Source organism: Nerophis ophidion, linkage group LG16 (assembly GCF_033978795.1).
Source record: "Nerophis ophidion isolate RoL-2023_Sa linkage group LG16, RoL_Noph_v1.0, whole genome shotgun sequence".
In the NCBI taxonomy this organism is placed as follows: domain Eukaryota; kingdom Metazoa; phylum Chordata; class Actinopteri; order Syngnathiformes; family Syngnathidae; genus Nerophis; species Nerophis ophidion.
Window position 1 is genome coordinate 36,465,713 of NC_084626.1, and position 22,536 is coordinate 36,488,248.

The 22,536-nt window shown below is 38.7% G+C and overlaps 1 protein-coding gene across 1 annotated transcript in view; it reads left to right on the top strand.

The window, feature by feature from the left end:
• The window catches only part of LOC133535341 (arf-GAP with GTPase, ANK repeat and PH domain-containing protein 1-like), a 71,180-nt gene that overhangs the window by 32,910 nt on the left and 15,734 nt on the right, over positions 1 to 22,536 (top strand). The window contains exons 4-12 of the mRNA XM_061875064.1: positions 994 to 1,079; positions 1,230 to 1,371; positions 1,643 to 1,777; positions 1,853 to 1,974; positions 5,363 to 5,524; positions 13,972 to 14,052; positions 16,249 to 16,353; positions 16,434 to 16,587; positions 18,848 to 18,976. Coding sequence (XP_061731048.1) covers positions 994 to 1,079; positions 1,230 to 1,371; positions 1,643 to 1,777; positions 1,853 to 1,974; positions 5,363 to 5,524; positions 13,972 to 14,052; positions 16,249 to 16,353; positions 16,434 to 16,587; positions 18,848 to 18,976 — 1,116 coding nt within the window. The remainder of the gene's footprint in view (positions 1 to 993; positions 1,080 to 1,229; positions 1,372 to 1,642; positions 1,778 to 1,852; positions 1,975 to 5,362; positions 5,525 to 13,971; positions 14,053 to 16,248; positions 16,354 to 16,433; positions 16,588 to 18,847; positions 18,977 to 22,536) is intronic.

The window sequence follows — 22,536 nt, forward strand, 5'->3', positions numbered from 1 at the left end:
ATTGCGCAGTCTTACTATCAAAATGTTCACGGTGCGCTGCTCACTTAGCAATCAATCAATGTTTATTTATATAGCCCTAAATCACAAATGTCTCAAAGGACTGTACAAACCACTACGACTACGACATCCTCGGAAGAACCCACATAAGGGCATGAAAAACTCACACCCAGTGGGCAAGGAGAATTCACACCCAGTGGGACGCCAGTAACAATGATGACTATGAGAAACCTTGTAGAGGACCTCAAATGTGGGCAACCCCCACCCCCTCTAGGGGACCGAAAGCAATGGATGTCGAGCGGGTCTAACATGGTACTGTGAAAGTTCAATCCATAGTGGCTCCAACACAGCCACGAGAGCAGCGAGAGTCCTATCCACAGGAAACCATCCCAAGCAGAGTCGGATCAGCATCGTAGAGATGTCCCCAACCGATACACAGGCGAGCGGTCCATCCTGGGTCCGAAGAGCGGTCCATCCTGGGTCCCGACTCTGGACAGCCAGTACTTTATCCATGGTCCTCGGACCGGACCCCCTCCACAAGGGAGGGGGGTACAGAGGAGAAAAAGAAAAGAAGCGGCAGATCAACTGGTCTAAAAAGGAAGTCTATTTAAAGGCTAGAGTATACAAATGAGTTTTAAGGTGAGACTTAAATGCTTCTACTGAGGTAGCATCTCGAACTGTTACCGGGAGGGCATTCCAGAGTACTGGAGCCCGAACGGAAAACGCTCTATAGCCCGCAGACTTTTTTTGGGCTTTAGGAATCACTAATAAGCCGGAATCTTTTGAACGCAGATTTCTTGCCGGGACATATGGTACAATACAATCGGCAAGATAGGATGGAGCTAGACCGTGTAGTATTTTATACGTAAGTAGTAAAACCTTAAAGTCACATCCTAAGTGCACAGGAAGCCAGTGCAGGTTATCAAACGTAGGTGTTCTAATTGAGACACAGCACTACTTTTTCTTGAAGTCTTCTCATCATTCTTATTCCCGCAGGGCACCAGTACATTAAAGATGTCCTTGTTGACGGACAGAGCCACCTGTTGATCATCAGAGAAGAGACAGAACTCCCAGGAGCCCAGGTGATTCGGGACCTTAGATCAGATTAGCTTTATTGAACCCTGGGGGAATGTAGGAGGGTGGTTTCCATTAAGGAAATTACAGCGACAGCACATTAAATTTTGTACAGACTCCTTTGAATTCTTATGTTCCTTGTCTGACGTTCTCTTCAGTTTGCCAGTTGGCTCGACGCCGTCATCCTGGTCTTCAGTTTGGAAAACGAGGCCAGCTTCCAGGAAGTGTACAAGATCTACCACCAGCTCGCTCTCCTCCGGCCAGTCGCTGAGATACCTTTCGTAGTGGTCGGCACGCAAGGTGAGACACTCACGCACAGTTTTCCAAAGAATTTACTAAAACCCATGAACGCCAACACCGTTGCCAGTGATGGGACTTGCAACGCTACTATTAAACTAGCTTTCGTCTTGAACCGTCTCTGCGCTTTCTAGTGATACGCAGGTCCTTACGGTAGTCATAGGGACGACGAGGCTGTCATACAAGGCAGGGTGGGCGTTCGTTTACAAAGGAGTGTGTGCTGTAAGACAAAGAGAGGCAAAGAAGCAAGCTGTGGCTTTTGTTCCTTTACCAGACAAGATCAGCAGCAACAACCCTAGAGTTATAGACGATGCCAGGGCCAGACAGCTGTGCTCGGACGTGCGGCGATGCACTTATTATGAAACCTGCGCCACGTACGGCCTCAACGTCAACAGAGTCTTCAATGATGGTACGGCCCAGCTCCTATAATTCCATCATTGTGTGTTTTGATGCAGATGTTTATGGCTTATTTATTTTGTTCCAGCTGCTCAGAAGATCATGGCTGCCAAGAAGCAAGCTGCCTTACTGGCTTCCTGCAAATCCCTTCCCAACTCTCCGAGTCACTCTGGAGGCTCCACTCCAGTGTCGGGTGTCTTTCCAGGACAGGTACAAAGCTGCATAAAAAAGCCACATTCCTTGACCAGTTCTGTCCTGACTGAGTTTAATGCATATTCAGTTCTTTGTGCCTCCTTTTCCATTCACGATCAAATATTTACTGCCTGCAGTTGAATGTTACAAGGACACTCCTGAGAAGATGAAGATTACTGAGCCACAAACACCAATGTTTTTTTTTTGGTTGCATTGTGGGTTCCCTCCGGGTACTCCGGCTTCCTCCCACCTCCAAAGACATGCACCTGGGGATAGGTTGATTGGCAACACTAAATTGGCCCTAGTGTGTGAATGTGAGTGTGAATGTTGTCTGTCTATCTGTGTTGGCCCTGCAATGAGGTGGCGACTTGTCCAGGGTGTACCCTGCCTTCCGCCCGATTGTAGCTGAGATAGGCGCCAGCGCCCCCCGCGACCCCGAAAGGAAATAAGCGGTAGAAAATGGATGGATGGATGGATGAATTATTTAAAACATCTGTTATTTACACTATTCTGTAACTTTGGGAAAATTGTTGCTTTTATTCTATTATTAATCCTTAGAAAACTGGAGCGAGAGAAGGAGAAACAATTATCGCTCATATACTCCTGTTGGCCCCCGTTACTGTGATCGTGCAAATAGTATGGATGGAATTGCTAACATACAGATTCGAATGATTTTAAGTATGTTGCAATTCTAAACAGCAGCAAACTCCCTGATGAACTCAAGTATGGGTCTTGTGTATTTAAGTTTCTCTGCTGCAGAGTCAAGTACGTTTACAGATTAGTTCCACATCTGTTGAATAAAAAATGCTCTTTTTTCAAATTTGCCCATCATCCACAATCCTTATACGAGAAAACAACATACGTTTATCACTTTTTTTGTGTAAAAAAAAATGCTAGTAAGAGGCGGCTAACAATGTGTGTAAAGGAGGTGGTCTATTCCACCTATAAAGCCCTTTAAAAAACATCCAAAACTTCCAACACTGTTTTATATGCATGTTGTAAGTATGTTATGAACAGTTACATTCATGATAACATTTGATATTTACACTGTTATTCAAAGCATTACTATAATTTATTTTCGGAGCACATTGATTTACAGAACGCAGAGCAACGAACGTTTCTTCTGTCAACAACCTCTAATGGCCGACTCAGTTAGAGCCTTGGAGCGTTATGTAGAACTATTGCTAAACCTTTTAAATTAGAACACAAAACCGCTCAGTGGGATGCCGACTGATAGGATATTTGTATCTTTCAGAATTTGTGCTCTCCTTGAGCTGGTAAATTCAGAATAATCCGCCTTCCTCGGGTAAAAATTATTCCTAGAGTTATGTTGTCGGGTTTGTCTGTGTTCCATTTTTTGAGAGCAATATAGTATCAAGTCGATAGCATGAAGATTTTAAAAGTTGACCAACTTCTCGGTTTGATTCCACAAACTTCTACCATACAGGTGAGAACCATGATTTTAATCCAACGTCAACTTTTCTTAACTCAAAGGCCATACAGCAGCAACAGAAGACACTCATGCTCCTCGTTCTTCTTCTTTATTGTATGGCGGGTCACCAGCAACATTATTAGCAGCGCAAGCTAGCTAGTAGCTGGCTGCTTGCTATTTATTGAAGGAGCAGTGTTATGGTAAATTGGTTATACTTCTATAGCACTTTACTACCTTCAAGGTTCACACACACATTCACACACTGATGGCGGGAGCTGCCATGCAAGGCCCTAACCACGACCCATCAGGAGCAAGGGTGAAGCGTCTTGCTCAAGGACACAACGGAGGTGACTAGGTTGGTAGAAGCTGGGAATCGAACCAGGAACCCTCAGGTTGCTGGCACAGCCACTCTCCCAACCACGCCATGCGGTCCGCAACATTAGCAAGGTGATGTGTCACGACGCCAGAAAAGTAGTTCCTCTGTTTTAGCTCTTTCAATAACAATGTCGCCAAAGCTTTGTTAATATGCAGGTCACAGCATGTAAATGGAGTGTTGGCAGTTTATGGGATTTTTATTTAGACCACCTCGTTGAGCATATTTTTTTTATTTTTACTATTTAGAGCGCTCAAAAACTGGAAAGAAATGTGTGCTCTTGTCTAATATAAGAATTGTGGATGATGTGGCAACATTTTTAAAAACATGCAGTTTTTCCTGAAAGCCTGCCAAGGTTCCTGAAATTTTGTTTTCTCTGACAGTCCACAGTTTTAGATCAGATTCACTTAACAAATACATGATACATTATTAAAGGCTCCTATAACTTTTTTAAAACATCTACATAGACATTCTACATGATATTCCAACCATGTCATTTTTTTATATCATGTTATCAGCAAAAAATGCTGACAGGGGATTAGTGTTGTCCCGATACCAATATTGTGGTACCAGTACCAAAATTATTTTGATACTTTTTGGTACTTTTCTAAATAAAGGGGACTATAAAAAATTGCATTAAAGGCTTTATTTCAATAAAAAAATCTTACGGTTCATCAAACATATGTTTCTTATTGCAAGTTTGTTTTTAAATAAAATAAGTAAGCAAACAAAGGCTCCTAATTTAGCTGCTGACATATTTAGTAACATATTGTGTCATTTTCCATGCTATTATTTTGTCAATTATTAAGGACTAGTGGTAGAAAATAAATGATTAATTTACTGTTAATATCTGTTTACTTTCTCTTTTATCATGTTCTATGTACACTTCTGTTAAAATGTAATAATCACTTATTCTTCTGTTGTTTGCTACTTTACATTAGTTTTGGATGATACCACAAATTTGGGTATCAATCCGATACCAAGTCATTACAGGATCATACATTTGTCATTTTCAAAGTCTTCGTGTGTCCAGGGAAATATTTCCTGAGTTCCTAAACATACTATAAAAATAAAAATTATGCGATGCCAAAAAATATCGACGTAATCATAGTATCGACTAGATACACTTCTGTACTTGGTATCATTACAGCGGGTGTTAGGTGTACTGTAGATCCACCAATAGCGTTTGTTTACATTTTGACGTCGGTGAGCCACGATGTGTAGTGAAACATGTTTAGCTATTCCTCGTCCTGCAGGGATGATACTTGTAAGAAATGTACTTTATTTGCCGGTACTTTTCAGAGTCGGTATAGTACCAATTATGGTTCATTAGTATCGCGTTACTATACTGATACCGGTATACCGTACAACCCTAGGGGATTATAAAGGCCATAAAATTGTAGTCCCGTTGTTACCGCAGTGATAACATGAACTATATACCAGTGAATATATTTTATCTTAACCTATTAACCTATAATCGTTGAAAGTAATTTAAAAAAGCATACTCTTGGATAAATAATGTAAGTAATGCTGCTGTGGAAACTACCTTGGCTCAACAACATTGTCCTGTTACGTCTCTCTCTCTTCCTCCATCATTACAGGCCAGCAATGGGGGTCAGAGTAGCGATTACTCCTCATCACTTCCTTCCACCCCCGTGATTAGCCATAAAGAGATTGGCAGGTCTGCACGAGGGGAGAAACAAGACAGTGGCACTCCCGGTTCCATCCGCAGCGCCACCCGGCGACGCACGGCACGTTTTGCCGTGAGTAAATATGACTGACAGTTGTCAGCTTTGCTGGAATGTCCTGTGTGACTGGCAGGTGATGTAAAGACATGTGACAAACACTGCATCCGACAACACTGCGGCTCTGCTTAGCGTTTAACGTGGAGAGACAATGACGCATTGTGGCAGAGAAACGGTATTATGTAAAAGGTTATGTCACAATGTCAACAAATTCTTGTTGACGGTTTGTCAAAAGCAGGGAAAACATTGACTTTGTCATTTTACACATGGTAGGGACAAGCCGTGAAAAATGGAGGCATGGATGGGCAGGCACTCTAGAGCCGTGGTGTCCAAATTACAGCCTGCGGACCAATTGCGGTCCACCGAGGTCTTCAATTTAAGCCGCAAGTCTACATGAGTTTGATAAGGAATCTTACTCATAGGGAGATTGGAATAATTTTTGGAGTCTTACAATTTTGATGCTGTTATTATGTTTAGCGGACAATGTGAGTATTGCAGGTCAATAACCTTTTTAACCTTTTTAATATGCTCCAATTCTACTTACTGTATATGATCCAATGCAAACAACCTTCCCTAGTCATGGTACAAAAAAGAAAAATCCAACAAAGACAAAATGTCAACAGACATGGTCACACATAACACAACCTGCTCGCTGAACTTTGTGGACATTATAAAAAAAAAGTCCATGTACCATGAAAAATTCTAAATTACACCCATTTAAATCCATTACAAAGCATGATGTAAAAAATGTTAAATACTCTCCAAACTTATTCATGTTTGGCGGGTTTTATCGGCTTGAGATTTCTGATTGATTACAAAACTTTAAGAAGGTTGTCACAGAAGTAAACAAGGTATGAGTTGACCTTCAATACTTTTAATATCCAATTATATTCATTAGTAATTTTATCCATCCATCCATCCATTTCCTACCGCTTTTACATTTTGGAGTCGCGGGGGGTGCTGGTGCCTATCACAGCTACAATCGGGCGGAAGGTGGGGTACCCATTATATTAATATAATATGTACACATATACAGTACAGGCCAAATGTTTAGACGCACCTTCTCATTCAATGCATGTTCTTTATTTTCATGACTATTTGCATAGTAGATTGTCACTGAAGGCATCAAAACTATGAATGAACATATGTGGAGATATGTCCTTAACAAAAAAAAGTGAAATAACTGAAAACATGTCTTATATTGTAGTTTCTTCAAAGTAGCCACCCTGTGCTCTGATTACTTTTCGCAATCTCTTGGCATTCTCTCGACGAGCCTCAAGAGGTAGTCAGCTGAATTGGTTTCACTTCACAGGTGTGCTTGAAGCTCATCAAGAGAATGCCAAGAGTGTGCAAAACAGTAATCAGATCGAATGGTGGCTATTTTGAAGAAACTAGAATACAAAACATTTTTTCAGTTATTTCACCTTTTTTCGGTAAGTACATAACTCCACATATGTTCATTCATAGTTTTGATGCCTTCAGTGACAATCTACAATGTAAATAGTCATGAAAATAAAGAAAAAGCATTGAATGAGGAATAGGTGTGTCCAAATTTTTGGCCTGTACTGTAGATATATATATATACATATATATATATATACATATATATGTATATATATATAGATATATATATATATATATATATGTATATATATATATATATATATATATATATATATATATATATATATATATATATATATATATATATATATATATATATAGTTACTTTACATAGGTACTTTACATGCAATCGGCTTTCGGCCGTTGACCAAATTTTTTTTTAGCTCAATGCGGCCCCCGAGTCAAAGAGTTTGGACACCCCTGCTCTTAGGGCCTCAAATATTTATAAAGAAACTGATAAAAAAAAGTCCGCAATATGCGTAAACAGTTCACTGTGTTAATTCATGTACCGGTGGGTTGTAAACATTTTCAGAATTAGGCCATGATTATATAACGGCAATACTTTTGCCAATAACGAGTCATTTATTTAATTACATTTATGCACGTCACAACGCCATTAGCAAGACGTTTGATGTGGCAGTCTACTTTTGATGTGGTTGTATGTCAACAAGTCAGCCTCAGAAGCACAGCAAGTTTGATGCAGGAAATATCGTTTTACTAATGAAAGCGACGACCAGCCCCACGCTAAAATGAACTTGATAACATATCGAAGGATGCAAACAGAAAACAGCACACATACACACTACTCTTTTGAGGGAATAATGAACAACAAATCATTAATTGAAGTCCATCCATCCATCATCTTCCGCTTATCCGAGGTCGGGTCGCGGGGGCAGCAGCTTAAGCAGGGAAGCCCAGACTTCCCTCTCCCCAGCCACTTCGTCTAGCTCTTCCCAGGCCAGCCGGGAGACATAGTCTTCCCAACATGTCCTAGGTCTTCCCCGTGGCCTCCTACCGGTTGGACGTGTCCTAAACACCTCCCTAAGGAGGCGTTCAGGTGGCAATTAATAATTACAATTAATAATTGAAGTGACAGGCTACAATACCCTGTTTGTGGATAAGGACACTACAGCCATCAAAGCACATTCAATCTCTTTACTAACTAGAATTAACACAATCTAGTGAAAAAAATTCAAAGGAAATGCCGTCACTGCTCACAAACTGCAAGTCTGAGCTAATAAACACAGCTGAGCTAATGCTGCTCTCTCTGGGCGTTGGCGTCATACGTGACTTAGCAAAACGTAGCGCCTTTTAAAGGGACATAGACACACACTGCTCTCATGAAACATCTCAACTGCATATGCCAGATATTACATTTTAAATAGTTTTTCTTCCAAGTAACACATTATCAATCAATCAATCAATCAATCAATGTTTATTTATATAGCCCTAAATCACTGGTGTCTCAAAGGGCCTATCATACCACAACACAAACCACCAGTGGGACGTCGGTGACAGTGACAATGATGACTATGAGAAACCTTGGAGAGGAAATCCCAAAATTTCTTGCAATTGCACTTTGAGAAACGTTGTTCTTAAACTGTTTGACTATTTGCTCACGCAGTTGTGGACAAAGGGGTGTACCTCGCCCCATCCTTTCTGGTGAAAGACTGAGCATTTTTTGGGAAGCTGTTTTTATACCCAATCATGGCACCCACCTGTTCCCAATTAGCCTGCACACTTGTGGGAAGTTCCAAATAAGTGTATGATGAGCATTCCTCAATTTTATCAGTATTTATTGCCACCTTTCCCAAATTCTTTGTCACGTGTTGCTGGTATCAAATTCTAAAGTTAATCATTATGTACAAAAAAAAAAACGTTTATCAGTTTGAACATCAAATATGTTGTCTTTGTAGCATATTCAACTGAATATGGGTTGAAAATTAATTGCAATCATTGTATTCCGTTTATATTTACATCTAACACAATTTCCCAACTCATATGGAAATGGGGTTTGTACATGTACAGTTACACCCTTAGCTGCTTGCATGTGTTTCCCTCTGGGGGGCTCCATTCAGTTAGCAGCATTTAACACCTTAGCTAACGTAATGTGGTATAAATGCCCGCTGGTGTGAAGATAATGTACCGTCGGTAAAATTTCTGTAACGTGTCAGCCTGTGTGAATGACTCATGAAGACAGCTTAGTGCCAAATCTTTCGATGAATGCAGTTTCTTTGATTTTAGCAGGACTACGTACAAGAAAATGCACTAAAATTACAATTCAACCCATTTAGACAGGCCTTATTAATGCTGACAACCTGTTTGTGTCGCCCACTCATCAAGTTCCAATTGTATGTATTTTTGTATAAAATAATTAAAAATAATAATTTCTATGTTTTAATATTACAAAAAAATGCCTGCTCAATTGGACATCAACATACATGGCTGACCGCTATTTTCACAACATAAAGTTTGAGACCAAAAAGGTGATTTCTATTAAAAAAATAACATGACGTTTATATTTGAATGTTGTCGTCTCATGGCAGGCTTCACGGTGGCAGAGGGGTTAGTGCGTCTGCCTCACAATACGAAGTTCCTGCAGTCCTGGGTTCAAATCCAGGCTCGGGATCTTCCTGTGTGGAGTTTGCATGTTCTCCCCGTGAATGCGTGGGTTCCCTCCGGGTACTCCGGCTTCCTCCCACTTCCAAAGACATGCACCTGGGGATAGGTTGATTGGCAACACTAAATTGGCCCTAGTGTTTGAATGTGAGTGTGAATGTTGTCTGTCTATCTGTGTTGGCCCTGCGATGAGGTGGCGACTTGTCCAGGGTGTACCCCGCCTTCCGCCCGATTGTAGCTGAGATAGGCGCCAGCGCCCCCCGCGACCTCAAAAGGGAATAAGCGGTAGAAGATGGATAGTCTCATGGCTGAAATACTAACAGCAACTTAACTTCTGTCTAGTTACACTGCATTAAAACATACACACTTCCTGTTAACTTCAAAATAAAAGTTTTAACAAATAAATTATCACAGCAACAAACGATATTTTTTGTAGATTGTTTTCTATAAAAATTAAGCATTGTATAAATAAATAAATAAATGATAAATGGGTTGTACTTGTATAGCGCTTTTCTACCTTCAAGGTACTCAAAGCGCTTTGACACTACTTCCACATTTACCAATTCACACACACATTCACACACTGATGGAAGGAGCTGCCATGCAAGGTGCTAACCAGCACCCATCAGGAGCAAGGGTGAACTGTCTTGCTCAGGACACAACGGACGTGACGAGGTTGGTACTAGGTGGGGATTGAACCAGGAACCCTCGGGTTGCACACGGCCACTCCTGCACTGCGCCACGCCATCCTGTATGAAAAGCAGTCAACAAAATTACCGCAGCAAGCTGTATGTAAGAATATAAAATATTACATGAAAACATAACAATAAACATTTAAATATGCACAAATGATCAAAAACAGATTCTCTGTAAGTACTGTATATTTTTGCAAGCAATGGCTATTTCGGGAACAAAATGAGTTAGCTCGTCAAAGGGCCGTCGACTTAAACAGGTTTTACTGTAGTTTTGTATGAACGAATGAGATAAAGTAACATTCTATAACTCTAAAAACTTGCATCATAACAACATTTTCTACTAACGATTACCATTCAACAAGAATATGAATACAAAAATGTTGCCTTTTGTTTCCATCTTTCAGTTATGTGGCTGAACGCAAACCTATACAACTATTTCCAGCTTATTTTCTCAAATGTTGTTGACAAGTCTGTCTAAATCTGTGTTAGTGAGCACTTCTCTTGTGCCGAGAAAAGCTATCCACTCCATGGGAGGGGCATATCAAGATGTTGTTTAGACCATTGTTTTCGTATTAAACGGGCCGGGGCCTATTGTTGGGCTGTGAGCGCCCCCTAGAGGCCCGCCTAAAAAAATATCGGTTTCTCAGTTGTGCTTCGTACGAGCCACAGCTGTATTCAGTTGTAATATACTTTTCCACCACTTGTGGCAGTCATGACAATCTCAAACAAACAGAAGAAGTCTGGAGTTAGAGTCATAGAGAAATTTCCTTAGTGCAAAAGTGATGACTAAAGTCAGGAAGCGGCATTTTCATATCCACTTTAATTGTATCAACAGTTTAGTTAAAAAAAAAACAAATGTATTATTAATTTGGTTTATTTATTTTAGCACAACATCATTGTTGGGGGACGGTATAGCTCGGTTGGTAGAGCGGCCGTGCCAGCAATTTGAGGGTTGCAGGTTCAATTCCCGCTTCCGCCATCCTAGTCACTGCCGTTGTGTCCTTGGGCAAGACACTTTACCCACCTGCTCCCAGTGTCACCCACACTGGTTTAAATGTAACTTAGATATTGGGTTTCACTATGTAAAGCGCTTTGAGTCACTAGAGAAAAGCGCTATATAAATGTAATTCACTTCACATTGTATGTATATTTATTTTTCATCAGTTATTTGTGTTATTTATGAGTATATTTGGTTGGTATTTATTTTTGTAATCAGCCTGACCAAAAGCCTAAGGTTTATGTGTAAATAGATAATAAACTTTCTGATTAACACATGCTTTCAAATCATTTGACAAGGTTGTGAACCGTAAGTAGTTTGGGTATATTTATTGAATAGGATTAAAATCTAGATTACTTATTCAATATTAATATTTGAGTGGGTCCCGAGGCGTCTGTAGTGGAAAAGTTAAGAACCCTGGATCAGAAGGCATGATTATTTCAGAGGTTGCCTTAGACTGGCCCCTATAACATTTTGACTCTGCAACTTTTGCGATTTTGGATGGAACTATATTGTAATTGCACCTAAAAAGTACGACAAAATGATATTTTCAGTACTAAACCCATCCAAGAACAGACATCTAGTTACAGGGTGGACAGAACGGGCTCACTGATCGGGGCGCCGCATGGCCAGCGACCCAAAGAAAAAGGTAGGGAAATGGTAACCATGGGGGAGGAAGTAAGAGGAAGAGAAAAAAAAATCCTGGGTGGGGGGTATTAGTTTGAGACCAGGAAAAAAGCCTAGAGCGGGGGTCGGCAACCCAAAATGTTGAAAGAGCCATATTGGACCAAAAAAATAAATAAAAAATCTGTCTGGGGCCGCAAAAAATTAAAAGCCTTATATAAGTGTCATGATAAAGGCACCACATGATGTACTGTGTATATAGTATCTGTATTAGCCTACTATCCAAGGCTGACACAAATCTTTGTTGACAGAAATGTTGTATTTTAATTTTTTTTTCTACACATTTTTACAGCATTGGAAAACATTAGTAAAATGGAGGCTTGTCAGAGGGTGGGATAACTTCTGGAAATTACTGTTTTAGAATGGCCAAAGGTATAAATAAATGTGTGTCCAAGTCAAATGAAACAGCAGGCTGTCTTGTTCTAATGGATTTATTACAATCTTTGCTAGCTGAATAACGTTTGTTGTGGTCTGGAACAACATTGTACACAAACAACTATATGAAATGCAGCCAATATTACATACAGATAATGTGTCATGAGACATGCAAACATAGATTAAATACACAGAAGACATAATTAAAGGAACTTAAATGAGCTCAAATATACCTACAAACAAGGCATAATGATACAATATCTACATACAGGTAGCCTAAATCAGTGGTTCTCAACCTTTTTTCAGGGATGTACCCCCTGTAAACATTTTCTAAATTCAAGTACCCCCTAATCAGTGTAAAGCATTTTTGGTTGAAAAAAAAAGAGATAAAGAAGTAAAATACAACACTATGTCATCAGTTTCTCTTTTATTAAATTGTATAACAGTGCAAAATATTGCTCATTTGTAGTGGTCTTTCTTGAACTATTTAGAAAAAAAGATATAGAACTAACTAAAAACTTGTTGAAAAATAAACAAGTGATTCAATTATAAATAAAGATTTCTACACATAGAAGTAATCATCAACTTAAAGTGCCCTCTTTGGGGATTGTAATAGAGATCCATCTGGATTCATTAACTTAATTCTAAACATTTCTCCACAAAAAAAAAATCTTTAACATCAATATTTATGGAACATGTCCACAAAAAAATCTAGCAGTCAACACTGAATATTGCATTGTTTAATTTATTTTCTCAGTTTATGAACTTAGATTCATATTTTGTTGAAGTATTATTCAATAAATATATTTATGAAAGATTTTTGAATTGTTGCTATTTTTAGAATATAAAAAAAAAAATCTCACATACCCCTTGGCATACCTTCAAGTACCCCCAGGGGTACGCGTACCCCCATTTGAGAACCACTGGCCTAAATAGCATGTTAGCATTGATTAGCTTAGAGTCATGGATTGACCAAATATGCCTGATTAGCACTCCAGCAAATCAATAAATTCAACAAAGCTCACTTTTGTGCATTAACGCACAGCATAAAACATTTGATGGAAAAAATGAGACAAAAAATGAGTAGCATGAAACACGTCTTTCTGTGGCAGCATTGGAGAAAGTTGTACATGTAAAAAAACTAATATGAGTTCAAGAATCACTGAAATTAGTCGGACAAATCGGTGCTTGCCAAATACTCTCATCAGTGAAGCGTGTATAACAAACATTGGGATTTCTAACAACTAGGAAGGTTTGTGTCATGTTCTCCTACATAAAATATATTAAAACAAAAAATACTTTTTTTTCTTCATCTTTTTCCATTTTCACACATCTCTGAAAGAGGTCCAGGGAGCAACTAAGGCGGCGCTACAGAGCTGCGGGTTGTCAACCCCCGGCCTAGACCAAAGCTCATCTATGTACATACAACTCGAAACTTGCAAGGAGAGACAGGGAAGATATGTGTAGCATCTTTGCTCCACTGTCCTTTTTAGCTCCAAGAAAGTTAAGACAAGACAAAAGTAAGAAGCAAGCTGTAGAGATAGGTGAGAGGGGAGGGATGGTGTCCGCCTTAGATGAGTGCCACAGTGAAATTTCCGTGGGAAAATGTGTGTAAAAATTCCAAGACATTGCAGTTTGAGCATCCTCACTCTACACAAAGTCAGTCCTTTGTGTCCTTGTCGTATGTTTAGGGTCGCAGAGGCAGTGACTCAGCCAGGCGAAGTGCAGACTGCAAAGATGTGGGCAGCGGACGCTTTATTCCTATCAAGCAGGTAAGACTTGATGCATAAACAAACGATCTCATGACTTTCCTTCGCGGACACCAGCAGTCCCTTGTAATATACACATTCTGTTCACATGCAAGTACATATACATACAAACACTCATGCACATAATCACGTTTCATCAAACATATATCAACGTTGTTGCCCTAGGGCAGGGGTCACCAACGCGGTGCCCATGGACACCAGGTCGCCCGTAAGGACCAGATGAGTAGCTCGCTGGCCTGTTCTAAAAATAGCTCAAATAGCAGCACTTACCAGTGAGCTGCCTCTATTTTTAAAATGTTATTTATTTACTAGCAAGCTGGTCTCGCTTTGCTCGACATTTTTAATTCTAAGAGAGACAAAAGTCAAATAGAATTAGAAAATCCAAGAAAATATTTTAAAGACTTGGTCTTCACTTGTTTAAATAAATTCATTTATGTTTTTATTTTGCTTCTTACAACTTTCAGAAAGACAATTTTAGAGAAAAAATACAACCTTAAAAATGATTTCAGGATTTTTAAACACATATACCTTTTTACCTTTTAAATTCCTTCCTCTTCTTTCCTGACAATTTAAATCAATGTTCAAGTAAATAAAAAAAAATGTATTGTAAAGAATAATAAATACATTATAATTCAATTCTTCATTTTAGCTTCTGTTTTTTCGACAAAGATTCTGGCAAATCTACAAAATCTGTAAAATCTCATTTAAATCTTATTTCAAAGTCTTTTGAATTTCTTTTAAAATTTTTGTTCTGGAAAATCTAGAAGAAATAACGCTTTGTCTTTGTTAGAAATATAGCTTGGTCCAATTTGTTGTATATTCTAACAAAGTGCAGATTGGATTTTAACCTATTTAAAACATGTCATCAAAATTCTAAAATTAATCTTAATCAGGAAAAATTACCAATGATGTTCCATAAATTATTTTTATTTTTTTCAAAAAGATTCGAATTAGCTAGTTTTTCTCTTCATTTTTTTCGGTTGAATTTTGAATTTTAAAGAGTCGAAATTGAAGATAAACTATGTTTAATTTTTTTATTTTTTTGTGTTTTCTCCTCTTTTAAACCGTTCAATTAAGTGTTTTTTTCATCATTTATTCTCTACAAAAAACCTTCCGTAAAGGGAAAAAAAATATATGACGGAATGACAGACAGAAATACCCATTTTATATATATATATATATATATATATATATATATATATATATATATAGAGAGAGAGAGAGAGAGAGAGAGAGAGATAGATGGAGAGAGAGAGAGAGAGAGAGAGATTTATTAAAGGTAAATTGAGCAAATTGGCTATTTCTGGCAATTTATTTAAGTGTGTATCAAACTGGTAGCCCTTCGCATTAATCAGTACCCAAGAAGTAGCTCTTGGTTTCAAAAAGGTTGGTGACCCATGCCCTAGGGTAAACTGGGTAACACATGGCACACTGAAAAAGCTTAACCTATTGTTACTATAACAATCTACAAGATAATATAGGTTTCCTCTCTCTCTTCCCCTCCATCTTTCGGTATTCCTTTTTTTATTATTTTTTTTATTTTTCCAGTTATCATTTTGTATATGTATTGTGGCATTTGATCAACTGTATTGTTGATAATTGAGGTAAACTATTGGTATTTTTCATAATCAATAGCGCTTTTTCTACTGATATTTGTATTGCTCCAGTTGCTCCAGTGTAAAAATGCTCATTGTCATTTCTATATTATTATTTATTTCACTATCTGTTTCTATGCTATCACTTTTACGATCATATTTGTACATATCGTATGTGCTGGTGTTGTTCTATTGTTGTTGTCTTTTTGTTGTTGTTATTGTTGTGTTTGCTGTTGTTGTTTTTGTCTCTCTGTCTAATCCCCCTCTTATCCCCACAATTTCCCCCTCTGTCTTCCTTTTTTTCCCTTTCTATCCCCTCCTGCTCCGGCCCGGCTGCACCAAATGATAATATAAATACATTTAATAAAGTCAAATTCAAATAAGGCAACAAGAGAAGTATCCTACACTTCTCTTTTGTTAAATAAATCTGAACAGCCGATATGGGCATCTACATCAAATATATGATGTGCCTGAAAAGCTGGACAGGACACAAAAAAATGTGTGAAGGCAGAGTTGTGCTTAAGCGATTCAACCCACCTCCTTATTGGCTGTTTTGTTTTTGGCCGCCTAACAACACGCAAGATCCTTCTGTCGCCTCTACCAGGGCTTTTTGCTCAAGCGCAGCGGAAACTCGCTCAACAAAGAGTGGAAAAAGAAGTACGTGACGCTCTCCAGCGACGGGATACTTTCGTACCACTCCAGCGTCAATGTGAGTCACGCCTCCTCGTTGTCATCACGATGCCAGTTAGCCGGTGGTGTGGCGGTCACGGCCTCTGTTTGCCTTGGCAGGACTATATGCTGAATACACCCGGGAAAGAAATGGACCTGCTGCGAGTGACGGTGAAGGTGCCGGGCAAGCGCCCCCCTCGCGCCACACCCTCTGGCGGGCCTCCAGTCGGGCTCAATGGGAGGGTGAAAGATGGTCCTGAAGGTGTCAGCCTGGGTGAGAGAAATTATGTGGCCATTTCTTTTTAGTTGGTTTGTTTGTTATTAACAAGGAACATCACATGGTCACATTTGCACAATTCGATTAATGTGTGAAAAGGAGTAGGAAGAAGCAATGCTTACAGTGGGGCAAAAAAGTATTTAGTCAGCCACCGATTGTGCAAGTTCTCCCACTTAAAATGATGACAGAGGTCTGTAATTTTCATCATAGGTACACTTCAACTGTGAGAGACAGAATGTGAAAAAAAATCCAGGAATTCACATTGTAGGAATTTTAAAGAATTTATTTGTAAATTATGGTGGAAAATAAGTATTTGGTCAACCATTCAAAGCTCTCACTGATGAAAGGAGCTTCTGGCTCAAAATCTCACGATACATGGCCCCATTCATTCTTTCTTTAACACGGATCAATCGTCCTGTCCCCTTAGCAGAAGAACATCCCCAAAGCATGATGTTTCCACCCCCATGCTTCACAGTAGGTTGGGTGTTCTTGGGATGCAACTCAGTATTCTTCTTCCTCCCAAACACGACAAGTTGAGTTTATACCAAAAAGTTCTATTTTGGTTTCATCTGACCACATGACATTCTCCCAATCCTCTGCTGTATCCTCCATGTATCCATTTCGGTATAAACTCAACTCGTCGAGAGTTGTAAAATGTTTTTTGCAATTTTTTCAAAAAGTGAAAATATCACAATATGACAAAAAATGGTTGCTCTGTGTATATTAAAGAGGAAAAAAATAACTTAAATGCTTTTAGCAGACGGCTGCAATGTTACAAAGAGTGCAAAATAAAAATGGTTTGAATACTTTTCATATTTACTGTACATGCTTCAGCGCTTTGTGTGAGAAATCGGTCATTTATCACATTTAACAATAATAAAAAATGTTTTAAATTTGGTACGGTAATTATTAGGACAAAGTATATAATATAATAGCTGCAGACAAGACATAAAATATGGGAAATTCAATCAGTTAGTCCCTTTTGATTAACCCTGCAGTTTCAATAAAGAAATAAAATATATATCTGAATAGAAATAATTATATTTGAATGGCTAATTATGCTCATGATTAAAGGCCTACTGAAATGAGATTTTCTTATTTAAACGGGGATAGCAGGTCCATTCTATGTGTCACACATGTGTCTTTTCGCGATATTGCCATATTTTTGCTGAAAGGATTTAGTAGAGAACATCGACGATAAAGTTCGCAACTTTTGGTCGCTAATAGAAAAGCCCTGCCCTTACCGGAAGTATGTGCGCGTGACGTCACTGGTTGCAGGGCTCCACACATATTCCCATTGTTTATAATGGGAGCCACCAGCAGTAAGAGCAATTCGGACCGAGAAAGCGACAATTTCCCCATTAATTCAAGCGAGGATGAAAGATTTGTGAATTAGGATATTGATAGTGAAGGAATAGAAGAAGAAAAAAAAAAGCGACGGCTCCGGGCGACGGCAGTGTGAGCGTTTCAGATGTAATTAGACACATTTACTAGGATAATTCTGTAAGATCCCTTATCTGTTTATTGTTTTAATAGTATTTTAGTGAGATTTTAAAGATTGTAAAAGATTGTAAAGACATACCTCGAGGTCGGATGGCTGCGGTGAACACGAAGTGTCTCAGAGGAGCCAAGCTCACAGCTGCCGCTGCTGCAGGACGACGAATAATCCAATGATGTCTCCGGTAAGATATATATCACAATTTTCCCATCCAAAAACATGCTGGTTGACGTAGAGAAAACATGTTTGCTTGACCGCTCCACTTCCCAACAAAGAAACATCGGCTGTGTCTCGGTGCTAAAGACAGCTGCAATCCACCGCTTTCCACTAACAGCATTTTTTTTTATAGTCTCCATTATTAAATGAACAAATTGCAAAACATTCAGCAACACAGATGTCCAAAATACTGTGTAGTTATGCGATTAAAGCAGACGACTTTTAGCCGCGAGTGGTGCAGCTGCTAATATTTCCTGACAGTCAGTGACGTCACGCGTACGCGTCATCATTCCGCGACGTTTTCAACAAGAAACTTGCGGGAAATTTAAAATTGCAATTCAGTAAACTAAACCGGCCTTATTGGCATGTGTTGCACTGTTAATATTTCATCATTGATATATAAATTATCAGACTGTGTGGTCGGTAGTAGTGGGTTTCAGTAGGCCTTTAATTGTGCAGTACAAATGTGCATATGAGGAGGATGCATCATAAGAGGTTTTAGCTGATTTTGCATTTAACCAAAGTTGATCATCGTTTCTTCAGTTCCTGTCAGCGCCAGCAGCTTCCTGCAAGTGGACGACATGGACGGGCTGGGAAGCACACTCTTCCTGAGGGGTAACAGAGGAGTGCAACGTTGCGCCTCGAATGTCTCCAACCACGCTCAAAGTGTCGGTGAGACAAAAAATATTTCCTTAGTAGTATGTACTGTAGGATGCTGTATGTCATGTGCTGCTCTACCGTACCTACACTTTGTCTTTTGAGTGTGTTCAAAGTAAAGACATAAGAATGCACTAGCAGTACTCGGATGTTACACTACATAGTGAAGAGGGAGGGGCTAACTCAGGGGTGTCAAACTCATTTTAGCTCAGGGGCCACATGGAGAAAAATGTATTCTGATGTGGGCCGGGCTGGTAAAATCCTGGCATGATAACTTAAAACTAGGGACAACTTCAGATTGTTTTCTTTGTTTAAAAATAGACAAAGCACATTCTGAAAATGTACAAATCATAATGTTTTTTTTACACTTGCAAATTGGGATTAATAGTATTCTATCTGCATTTGTTGTCCTTTATACTTTCTGAATAAATTATGTGATGATGTTCATCAGTCTACAAACCCCGTTTCCATATGAGTTGGGAAATTTTGGTAGAAGTAAATATAAACGGAATACAATGATTTGCAAATCCTTTTCAACCCATATTCAGTTGAATATGCTACAAAGACAACATATTTTATGTTCAAACTGATAAACTTTTTTTTTTTTGCAAATAATCATTAACATTAGAATTTGATGCCACCAACACGTGACAAAGAAGTTGGGAAAGGTGGCAATAAATACTGATAAAGTTGAAGAATGCTCATCAACCACCTATTTGGAACATCCTGCAGATGTGCAGGCTAATTGGAAACAGGTGGGTGCCATGATTGGGTATAAAAACAGCTACCCAAAAAATGCTCAGTCTTTCACAAGAAAGGATGGGGCGAGGTACACCCCTTTGTCCACAACTGTGTGAGCAAATAGTCAAACAGTTTAAGAACAACGTTTCTCAAAGTGGAATTGCAAGAAATTTAGGGATTTCAACATCTACGGTCCATAATATCATCAAAAGGTTCAGAGAATCCATGGCCTCGAACGGCACTGTATCAAAAACCGACATCAATCTCTTATGGATATCACCACATGGGCTCAGGAGCACTTCAGAAAACCACTGTCACTAAATACAGTTGGTCGATACATATGTAAGTGCAAGTAAAAGCTGTACTATGCAAAGTGAAATCCATTTATCAACAACATCCAGAAACGCTGCCGGTTTTTCTGGGCCCGAGATCGTCTAAGATGGACTGATGCCAAGTGGAAAAGTGTTCTGTGGTCTGACGAGTCCACATTTCAAATTGTTTTTTCAAATATTCGACATTGCTGCCATCTAAGCGCAGTCTTTTTCATGGACGCCCATGCTTATTTCAGCAAGACAAAGCCAAGCCACATTCAGCACGTGTTACAACAGTGTGGCGTTGTAAAAAAAAAAAATGCAGGTACCTTCCTGGCCCGGCTGCAGTGTAAACGCGTCTGCCATCGAAAATGTGTGGCGCATTATGAAGCGTAAAATATGACAGCGGAGACCCCAGAATGTTGAACGACTGAAGCGCTACATAAAACAAGAATGGGAAAGAATTCCACTTTCAAAGCTTCAACAATTACTTTCCTCAGTTCCCAAACGTTTATTGAGTGTTGTTAAAAGAAAAGGTGATGTAACACAGTGGTGAACATGCCCTTTCCCAACTACTTTGGCACGTAGTTGGAAAAGTTAATTATTATTTGCAAAAAAAATTAAAAATGTATGAGTTTGAAAATCAAATATCTTGTCTTTGTAGTGCATTCAACTGAAAATGGGTTGAAAAGGATTTGCAAATCATTGTAATCTGTTTTTATTTACCTCTAACACAATTTCCCAACTCTTATGGAAACGGGGTTTGTAATTAAGTCTGACAGAGTTTTAGGTATTAATTTTTAATCCATCAAAAGATTAAATGAATACAAATATCAAATTACAAGATGTTATTAATGTAATTTACTCATTTTCCTCAGATGTACGAACATCATTTGGTTTATTCTGTTCATATGTAGCAATATCTACAACAAAATTTGTGAATTTGGACTCATTTCATTATTTAGACATGAATTCAGAAAGCATATAAAATGTGTCCCCAGTCATAAGTACAACACGAAATATACAGATTATCTCAAAAGCATTTTTTTGGGTGGTAGAAATGTCACAGGTTACTTTACAAACATATACAGTGGGGCAAAAAAGTGTTTAGTCAGCCACCGATTGTGCAAGTTCTCTCACTTAAAATGATGAATGTGAAAATAAAATCCAGGAATTCACATTGTAGGAATTTTAAAGGACTTATTTGTAAATTATGGTGGAAAATAAGTATTTGGTCAACCATTCAAAGCTCTCACTGATGGAAGGAGGTTTTAGCTCAAAATCTCACGATAAATGGCCCCATACATTCTTTTCTTAACACGGATTAATCGTCCTGTCCCCTTAGCAGAAAAACAGCCCCAACGCATGATGTTTCCACCTCCATGCTTCACAGTAGGTGTGATGTTCTTAGGATGCAACTCAGTATTCTTCTTTCTCCAAACACGACGAGTTGAGTTTATACCAAAATGGATACATGGATGATACAGCAGAGGATTGGGAGAATGTCATGTGGTCAGATGAAACCAAAATAGAACTTTTTGGTATAAACTCACTTTTACGAGCAGAGTTATGGCTTGTGCAGCCCTTTGAGAAACTTGTGATTTAGGGCTATATAAGTAAACATTGATTGATTGAGGAGCATGTTCGGCAGCGCACAATCACGGAGTACTTACAAGCAGACAATGGACGCATTTTGGCTTAAAAACTAACGAAAAAGGTGAAATTATAACACCGAAACGCCCTCAGGAAGAAGTGCTTTAAGACATGGCGAGCTAGTTAGCGGCTAAAGCCAAGCCGCAGTCGACAGTGTTTTAGCTACTTCTAAATCACTAATCCTCGCCTCCGTGGTGACAAATAAAGTAAGTTTCTTACAAGGTATCATCCATGCATGACGAGGAATAGATAAACATGCTTCACTACATACCGTAGCCCACCGGAGTCACAATGTAAACAAATGCCATTGGTGGATCTACATCCACTGTAATTATACCAAGTACAAGGGCGTATCTAGTCGATACTAGTATAATTACATCGATATTTTTTAGCATCACAAAATCTTTTTTCTTTTTTTTAAATTGTTATTGTTTATAAACTAAGGAAATATGTCCCTGGACACGTGAGGACTTTGAATATGACCAATGAATGATCCTGTAACGACTTGGTATCGGATATTTGTGGTGTCATCCAAAACTAATGTAAAGCATCCAAACAACAGAAGAATAAGTGATTATTACATTTTAACAGAAGTGTAGAACATGTTAAAAGAGAAAATTAGCAGATTTTAACAGTACACAAACAAGTAGATTAATAATTAATTTTGTACCACTTGTCCTCAATCATTTTGGCAACCTAATATAATGGAAAATGACCACAATATGTCAGAAGACAAATTAGGAGCCTTTGTTTGTTTACTTACTAATAAAAAACAAGTTGTCTTGTATGTTCACTATTTTATTTAAGGACAAACTTGCAATAAGAAACATATGTTCAATGTACCGTAAGATTTTTGGTTAAAATTATGCA